At 39.9% G+C, this 9,782-nt stretch overlaps 1 protein-coding gene across 1 annotated transcript; it reads left to right on the plus strand.

The window, feature by feature from the left end:
* Positions 1-6,667: 6,667 nt before the first annotated feature.
* On the plus strand, positions 6,668-9,541 carry LOC101859179 (zinc finger BED domain-containing protein 4). Its single transcript, XM_005100908.3, has one exon. It carries the CDS (start codon positions 6,978-6,980, stop codon positions 9,267-9,269), a length of 2,292 nt encoding a protein of 763 aa, XP_005100965.1. The 5' UTR covers positions 6,668-6,977; the 3' UTR covers positions 9,270-9,541.
* The last annotated feature ends 241 nt before the right edge of the window (positions 9,542-9,782 follow it).

Here is a 9,782-nt window from a genome sequence, read left to right on the forward strand (position 1 = left end):
GTCACAAGCTTTGATTAAGTAAGCTTAAAGTGAGGCTAGAAGAGTCTACCAATAGAGTTGAAGGGAACATGTGCATAGCAGTCAAAACTGTTTCATTGCCACATATACCCTGTTCACCCCTTTCGAGCCACAGTTATAAGCAGCCACACGCGCTGATTAAGTAAGCTAACTATTACACTGGTCGAGTCTACCTCACAGATGTTAGGGGAACTAACTCCTAATAATATCTTGACTGATGCGAGTGCTTGTTTTTTTTCCTCGACTTTTTAACGTCCTATAATCAGATCATGACCTCGATTATGACACCGGCTCCTGGCCCCGAAAAGCTAGACAAAAACAGCCAAATGTGAAATATAAAATTTATAATTGGCATGCTCTTCCAAAGTGTTTAGACTGTCTGGTATACTGACATCTCTGCTTCTTTCCTTGGTGTCCTCGTATTCAAATCTAAAGTTAGATTTAAGGTTAGTTAGAATAAATATTTAATGAAATACTTTCCCAATTATTTTAGCGGGTGAATATGCATACAACATGAATCCAGGATCTGTTTTCATTCACAACTCAGAGTTTAGTTTCCGCCTCCAGTAAGTAAGATTCTTGTGACTTGTGTGAGGCCCTATCTGGTCCCATCTCACTTTGATTACCCTGCCAAACAAGTCAGCCTTCGCCCCTGTTGTGGAAGCTTTCTCAGTTTCATGATAAACCTCCTGGGATTTGACCCCTTTTTTTATTTCCTTTGTCTTATTCCGATCAATATTGGGTAGATCTAGATCTCTAACAATTGCTTCTGACACTGACATTGTTTGCACAAAAGTAGTCTTGTTCATCTCTCATAATCATAATCATGAGTTTAAATTTGAGCAAGTAAGCCAAAAGACGCTTGGGTAACAATAACAAGACGGTACAACTCGGTCTAAGTAGTTTCCTGTCCGCAGTGTCGTCATGCAATATCTAAAAGTAATTATTAGATCTAGATTCTAGATTCTATCTCTGCGTGCACTTTATATTTTGCCATCTCATATGACGTCGCCTGATCTAGATTTCTAGGCTTCGGCATTTAGATTAGCAGGGGGTAAATCTAGTGTCTATATTCTCTAACGTTAGGCCTAGAGAATGTATACACGCTGTCTACGTTCTCTAATGTTCAGTGCTTCCAAGCATCGCATCGAATCCCGGTCCCGGAAGTTTTTTTTCTTCTCCTGAACCTAACATTATTTTATTTTTAAAACAATAATTAGACTCACAGACCAAGGAAAGCCACTATTGAACTCTAACCAGGCCTAAATTGATATACGGAAAAATATAGACCTATATGGCTCTTTTCGTCTATGCAGACGGTCAATTTAGATGGTCTCAAGGTTGTCTATATGCAGCTTCTTTCATGGCTAATTCTTCCTTTGTTTGAAGCGCAGATTATGTCGCAGTGCTTGCATGTCAGTGTCATAGATGGAAGCTCTGTATTTCTGCTGTTTTCCTTTCGTTGTTGGCGCTTCTTAGCCTGGTTGTCTCTAAGGCAGCTTTCTAGCATTATAGTTCTTTCCTTTGTCATTTTCCTCCATGTTTTCCTGTCCTCAGCTATGTCTTCCCAGATGCTAACATCTCCTCCAAGCTTAGATAAGCTGTTTTTGCAAGTGTCTTTGTACCTTAATTTTGGTCTTCTTCTTGGTCTCTTTCCCTGGGCAAGTTCTCCATAGATAAGTTGCATCAGAATCCGGTTGTCGTCCATTCTCTTGACATGGCCCAGCCATCTCAATCTTTTTAAACTCAGGATAGTTGTCATGCTCTGGAGGTTTGCCCGTGCCAGCACTTCAACATTTGTAACCTTGTTTGTAACGTTGTCACGCCTAGTGTTGATCTCATAATCAAGTGATGTAGTAGAGCTGATGGTACACCCCCGTTAACAGAACTTGTCTACTGTCTCAAGTTCCTTGTTGTTCAGCCATATATGGCTCTGCTCTGCGCCTTCTTGGGTAACTAAAGACCTTGCATGCTGTTGATAGGCGGTCCATCATTTTTTGTAGGGTTGATTCACTGTGAGCAACAAGAGCAGCATCATCGGCGAAGAGAAGGTCTCGTACTGTTGTTTTGTTGATCTTGGTCTTGGCCTTGAGTCGAGCAAGATTGAAGAGCGACCCATCTGTTCTCCAGTGGAGGAAGGCCTCCCCTGGTGACTCTTTAAATGCGTGTTCCGGTAAGAAAGCAAAATAAGTGCTAAAAAGGGTTGGTGCTAAGACACAACCTTGCTTTACTCCACTATCGATGTTAAAACTGTTTGATGTTGAGCCTTCAAACTGAATGGTGGCCTTCATATTTTCGTGGAATGAGATGATGAGCTGTAGCAGTGTTGGGGGACAGCCAATTTTTCCAAGCACCATGTACAGTCCTGATCTACTGACTGTATCAAATGCCTTTGTCAGATCGACGAACGCAGCATGTAATGGCAGTTGTTGCTCCCTGCATTTTTCTTGTAGCTGACGAATAGAAAAGATCATGTCCATTGTTGAGCGGTTAGATCTGAAACCGCTTTGACTCTCTGGTAGGACTCAATCTGCTAGTTTCTGAAGTCGCCTCAGGATGATCCTAGCGAAAGCTTTTCCAGTGATGCTTAGCAGTGAGATACCTCTGTAGTTGTTGAAATCTCCTTTGTCCCCTTTGTTTTTGTAGAGGGTGGTGATTTTGGCATCTCTCATGTCATGTGGAATTTCTGTTTTCAGCCAACAAGTCGTTAGTAGCTTGTAAAGACATGGGAGGAGGGTCTCTTTGTTCTCTTTCAACACTTCGGCAGGTATGTTGTCATTCCTGCTGCTTTTCTGCAAGCGAGTTCATCGATTGCAGAGGACAGTTCTTCTTCTGTTGGTGTTGTATCAAGTTCTGACATTTCGGAGAGCTGAGGAATGGCCTCATGTGGCTGTCTATCAACATGTTCTCTGAGTATAAGTCTGAATAATGTTCCATCCATCTTTTCGTTTGTTTCTTCCTGTCTGTCGGCTGTTCACCTGTCGCAGACTTTAGAGGTGCCACTTTGTTTGCTGTTGGTCCAATAGCAACTCTGATGTTTACATACATTTTCCTGATATTACCTGTATCGCTGGCCTGTTGGATTTCTGAGCATAACTTGTCCCAGTACTGATTGGCACACTTTCTGCTTTTTCTTTGAAGGTTGGATTTAGCAGCACGTAGTTGTTGCTTTGTACTCTCTGTTGGATTTGTGTTGTGTTCTATCAGAATCTTACGCTTTTTCTTGAGTAGTGGTGCAAGTGTTGATGCACTGGCTTCAACCCAGTCTTCCTTGCAAATATTTTGACCACAACAATCTCAGATCAAAACAACGGATTAAATTTTTAATAAAATCATTTATTCAAGATTTTTTCTGACGTCACTACTTATTACACTAGAATAATGTTTCATCTATCAGTATACCGAAAATTATGACAATATCTTAACAACGTTTCGCCTGATAGATTTTTGTGTCCCCATCCCCCCCCCCCCCCCTGAAAGAGCCCAATTTGAGAGAAAACTCCTAAAAGTTTGGACGTGCAAAACTTACTGTAAATAGTAAATGTAGTCTGTTATACAGTTGCGTCCAAAAGAAACTTGAAAATGTAATCACCCAGTCATCGTGTTAAAGCCTTGCATTACCCATTCATGCAGCATTCCAATTTAAAGCTAAATAAATTCTTCATCATCTGACTCTTTAATATTTAATCTATTTTAAGAGACGCCCGAGATATTGTCACTCAAAATTGACCTTAAAAAATAAGGCTTTGCAAAATTGTGCGAAATCAAAGAAAAGTAAAATTGTCTTTGCGCATTTATTGAAGAGTATCAATATTGATCGAATGGAGATATATTGAATGCCCAATGAATGGAGAATTGTGTCTTTGCAATAAACAATATTTTATTACAATATTTTGTCTCGATAGTTTCAAACATAACGGAAAACAGAGCAATCACAGATACCACACAAAACTTCGACTCAACACTAATTGTGTTCATTGTTATTTTGCTTAGGAACCATTGGCTTTGTGTTGTGCACGAAACCTTTAGGTATCAATTCTATTTAGTTTTGGACATATTTATCAGTCATTTCATTTCAAATGTCACAGGGAGTTACAAACAAAGGGTCTGAATTGGGGGCAAAGTCGTTTTTCTTCAGCCGCTGTTTCATGGGACTTCACATACCTGTAGGATTCATATCGGGGCTGTTTGCTGCTAACTATTCGAAGGTTGACTTGATTTGGTTTTTTAAGAATTCTTTAATGGCATTGGCCCTATGAGAAAATGCCGTGTTTCGCATGGGGATGACTACTTGAATAACACCTTGACGAAAATAAGGGTAAGACATGAAGCTCCAGCACTTGCGTGATGTAGTCCACTAAACCAAGGTATCCGGTGATTCTCACGAGAGCGACTTTGTTCATTCCGCCCCATGCCACCCAAAACCATGGCAGTTTCGTGGCCTCTGTTCCTCTCTGACAGATGTTCAAAATCTTACAGGGTCTGTGCGCAAAAGAGGTTTCGAGCTCGGTAAGAAACCAACAGCTCCTGAACAAAAACAAAATGAAAACTAATGAACACAAGTAACTGTTACGTCCAGGTTTTGTGAGGCATTTGTAACTGCTCTGTTTTTCAATCTTCATTAGTTTTCTGTTCAGCTCTTCGCTGTTGGTGTTTTGGAAGCTCTGAAGTGCATTGAACATACTTTTGCTTATGCGATGTGTGTAGTTATCTTTTACAATTTCAAAGTCATAAATGCCATAAAAAAATTGAGCATCTGATGAGATTTGGCATCTCCGTCACACAGTATCCTGCTGTGTACTAAACCTCAGTGTTGCGCTGATTTTGTGAATATTATTTCAGCCTCCATAGCTTTTGCACTTCCTTGTAAATTTTGCTGATACTTTATTTGATGGTGGGTTCTCATAGGCAGAATAAAAAAGCGCATATCCGTCATTGTCACCTACTTCTTTATCTTTCTTTATGGGTGAAATTTTCTTTTTGGCAATGGGATGAGGAGCAAGTTCATCCTCATCTAAAGTTTCCTCTTCACTATTATCACTCTCACGATATGTTTCATCACTATACCTACACCACTAGTGCCTATCAATGTTCGAACTGTCGTGTGATGTGCTGAAGAATGTCGATGCCATTGCAGTAGGCTGTGGTAATCTTGAGAAATTGAGGCTAGGGCATCAAAGTATTTTGGAAACGTTGAACTGTTGAAACTGGGGTATTGCCGAAACAGCACTCTCATCTCGTTGATTAGACGCTAGCATCAGCATCGGTAAATGTCATTGAAAGAGACGATTATGAGGCTGAAACAAAAGAATGAATTGAGTGTAGGAACTGATCTAAAATCTCTGTCTGTCTGTCTGTCTGTCTGTCTGTCTGTCTGTCTGTCTGTCTGTAAATATAAACACAGGCACAGTTTTGGTGTAGAACAAAATAAGACAGTAAAGTTGAGTAAAGGGAACATTGACCAATAATGAGTTTCTCAGATAAGGAGACCTGGCAATAATATTGAGAGCTTTCGTTTTCAGTTCTTGTCTCGTAGTTGCAAGAAATAAAAATAAAGATAACCGTGCTATCAACTTTCCTTATCTCTTTACTGTATAAAAATGCATACATGATATGAAAAACGCTTGCAAATAGTTTGAATGAAAGAATGAATATCTCGTTCTGAGCCAAAGACATAATACGCACACACACACACACACACACACACACACACACACACACACACACACACACACACACACACACACACACACACACACACACACATACAGATAGAGAGATAGATAGATAGATAGATAGATAGATAGATAGATAGATAGAGAGAGAGAGAGAGAGAGGGGGGGCGGAGAGAGAAGGTTGGGGGGGGAGAGAGAAGGTGAGAGAGAAGGTTGGGGGGGGGTGGGGGGGGGTGCGTGACCTCGCCAGCTTCTATACATTTTAAGCCTTCTTGTAAACTAAGCCGGGGATGTTTAAGCTCTCGGCATACACTCACATAGAGCAGTGTTTTGTTTCTATTATGATAAGAATTATTCCCGTCATTTTCTCTCTGCGTCGGTTCCCAGGCTTTTTCGTTTTCCTTCATCTCATGGGATGGAACTTTTGAAGCTGGCCAAAATATTAAATATACGTCACTGTAGTCACTGACTAAAACCGGCAGTGGACGCCCCGTCTAAACAAAGCTTGAGTACCGTGAACGTAGCCTCAACAGCGCCTGCAAACTGCATTCAGGGCGCCGTGAACGTAGCCTGCCAACTCCATTCACGGCGCCGTGAACCTAGCCTGCAGACTACGTTCACGGCGCCGTGAACGTAGCCACTGCGAATAATATAATATATATATATATATATATATATATATATATATATATATATATATATATATATATATGTATATATATATATATATATGTATATATATGTATATATATTATTAGCCACTGCAAATAATATATATATATATATATATATATATATATATATATATATATATTATTAGCCACTGCGAATAATATATATATATATATATATATATATATATAATTATTATTATGTAGGCTACAAACGCATGGTGCACTTATTGGTATCATTCGATCTTGGCCTATTATTATCATTATAATTTAAAACAGAAACTTACTAGATCGAGATCTAGATCTACTGGCCAAGCTAACTTTTTGAAAAATTTGGGGTTCTTAAAAATATGGATTGTGATGATTTTACAACATATCCTAGAGAGTAGAGAGTGCGAGAGAACCAAACTGTGAGGCTGTGGTGAGGGAGGGAAACGTCAGTGGAGTTCGGCGTCTTTTCATTGTTCATCTTGTTTGACTTGAGCATCATTTTTCATTTAAAGTAATTACAGAAATATAGAATTTAAGTAGATTCTACACTGTCTAGATTTAGATAGATCTAATCTAGAGTCTAGACCTAGATCTAGATCTAGATCTAGTCTATCCAGACAAAATGGACGCCAGACTCAATTCGAGTATTGTATGGCAATATTTTCATAGAGAAAAGCCTGGTGACCGCGCTGTAAAATGTCGTTTATGCGAAAGAGTGTATACTATGGCAGTAGGTGGTACAACTTCCAATTTGATTAAGCATATCAGAGGGAAGCACCTTGATGACCCCCCGCCCACCATTATTACCAGCACTGAAGCTGAAATTGATACTTCTAGTGATGCCCAGCAAACATTTATTAGGCCACCTTCTGATCTAAATTCTGAGGTTAACACTGACAGTGGGCAGATTGAAGAGATCGGGAGGAAGCTCACTTCCTGTGAAAATCCAAGGAACTATAAACGTAAACCTAAAAAGTTTACTTCTGTTGTGTGGAAACACTTTGTTTTACCAACTCCTGGAAGTGAAACCTGCTCTTGCATTCACTGTGGGGCTGTCATGTCATACTCTTACGAACATAGGGGATCAACAACAAATATGAGAAGACATGTTGAAAGAAAACATCCTGAGCAGTTTTTGGAGACTGAGGGACAGAAATGTTCAATCTCTTCAGACATAACTCACGATAAGTCTCAAAATTATTATGTGACTGCTAATTCTAGAGATACTGTGAATGACAATGAGTGTAGCAGTAGCTTAATTGAGCCAAAAACTGAGCCTGTGCCCGTAGCGAGTGTAGACAAATCATTTCCATCTGTTAAATCACCGCTGAACATTAAAAGTGGGGGCAGCAAAGAGAAAGAGCAAACTGACGCACTTGTATTGCAAATGATAACATCTGACCTACAGTCATTGTCACTCGTAGAAAGTGAAGGCTTTCGTAATGTTGTAAAAGCACTTAATTCACAGTATGAGCTACCCAGTTGTGATAAGCTGTCTGAGGATCTTTTACCTCACTTGTATGAAGAAGTGCAACAAGATGTGAAGATTTCACTGCAGCTTTCTGACAAAGTGGCTATTACTGCGGACAGCTGGATGTCTTGGAGCTCAAAACAATATGTGACACTTACCGCTCATTTTCTCTCCCAGTCATGGGAAAAAAAGTCACTTGTACTCAGCACCATGCAAATCAGCAATGACTTAACAGGTGTTGAACTTGCTGCTGAGTTAAAGAAAAATTTAATGGACTGGGAAATTCAAAATAAAGTTTGTGCTGTATTGACTGAAACGGATCTCAGTAGTGATTCATCGTTTATGGCAGATGCTGTCCTCCACTTAGAATTAGAGCATGTGCCTTGTTTTGTGTATGCCTTGGACAGAATGGTGAAAAAGGCATTTAAAGCCTCAGAAGATGTTGTGGCTGCTGCGAATCGAGTTAGGGCAATTGCATCCTATTTGCAGTACTCCTGTGATGGTGTGAGTATGTTGAGAGAAGTGCAAGGCTCTTACAATGCTGACATTCCTTTGAAAAAGATTCTTGAGAGAGATGAAGAGGACAGGTGGATGTCAACCTTACACATGATCCGTCATTATCTTACTCTTCATGAAGAGCTTTCAGCAGCATTGTGTTATTTGGGAAAGACTGATATCTGCATACTCGAAATTGATGTTGGCATTATGAAAAAAGTAGTAGAGACTCTGGAGCCTTTTGAATTAGCTGCAGAAGAACTGTGTGTTGAAGAGCGTGCCACACTTTCTACGGTGATTCCAATGCTCAAGCAGCTACAGAGTTGCTTGTCAGAACTACAGTATCAAGATTTCACCTTTACTTTAGTGTTACAGACGGAGCTCAGCCGTTTGTCTTCATCTCTGGAGGGAAATTTTACCGTTGGAGCTTCCACTGTCCTTGATCCTCGATTCAAGTATTTGCCCTTCAGTGACTCTGCCAAAGCAAAGAACATTGAAAGTCGTCTAACTTCAATGCTGACTGAAGTCTATGAAGTGAAGTCTACTGATTCCTCAAATTTCACAGTGCCAGATGAAAAATCAGCAACGAATGAGAAATCTTTGTGGAACAAATTTGATTCAAAAGTTATTGATTTTTTGGAGACTTCTGCGAGTAATACATTTCTCCCAGCCATAGAACTGAGACGCTATTTTGAAAGCAGGCAGCTAAGAAGGCAAGAAGTGCATCCAATTGATTGGTGGAAGTCAAATGAAGCCCTTTTACCAAACCTGAGCAAACTAGCACAACAGTTTTTGGCCATACCAGCATCCGCAGTTCCTGCTAAAGTGATTTTTTCGAAGGCAAGTGAGGCTTTCCTGGCAAAAAGAAGTTGTTTGGAAGAAAGGCATATTGACAAGATGATTTTCTTAAACAAAAACGCTTGCAGCAAATTTATGAAATTATGTTAGCAAGTCATTTTATTTGTTTTCTGGAATCATGTCCACAGATCGTTTGGGGGAATGAATTTGAGATGAAACTACACAATTTTCATGGGCAGCACATTTTAGCTTATTTGTTACTGTTGTCTTTTTGTTTTTTTTTATGCTTTTTAGTCTGAATATTGAACCTCTTACTGCAAGCGATGAGAACTTTTTTAGCAGCTTTGACCTTTGAGTCTTTGAACACAAAATTTTTAGCAGATGTTCTCACCCATATATGGTCCTTGAAAACTGAAAAATAACATATTTTGTGCCTTTAATCAACGTTTTTTTTGTCAAATTCACACGAAAATATGTTTTATATTTATATGGACTTAACTCTTATCCTGCGTCTGTGCCCAGTTGCGTATCTTATCAGCAACCGATTACGTCGGACTGGCCGGGCAGGCCGCCGGGGTCACTCAGTGTGTACTGTTGGTGTACAGCGCGCGCGCCGGGAAACGTGTGTTTTCGCCATGAATACCGCGGGAGTGTGTTAACTGA

The sequence above is a fragment of the Aplysia californica genome, unplaced genomic scaffold, assembly GCF_000002075.1.
Source record: "Aplysia californica isolate F4 #8 unplaced genomic scaffold, AplCal3.0 scaffold00264, whole genome shotgun sequence".
NCBI classification, from domain to species: domain Eukaryota; kingdom Metazoa; phylum Mollusca; class Gastropoda; order Aplysiida; family Aplysiidae; genus Aplysia; species Aplysia californica.

What these genes read in the sequence shown, in the direction of transcription:
- LOC101859179 (XM_005100908.3), top strand. Translation starts at nt 6,978, where the DNA reads ATGGACGCCAGACTCAATTCGAGTATTGTATGGCAATATTTTCATAGA.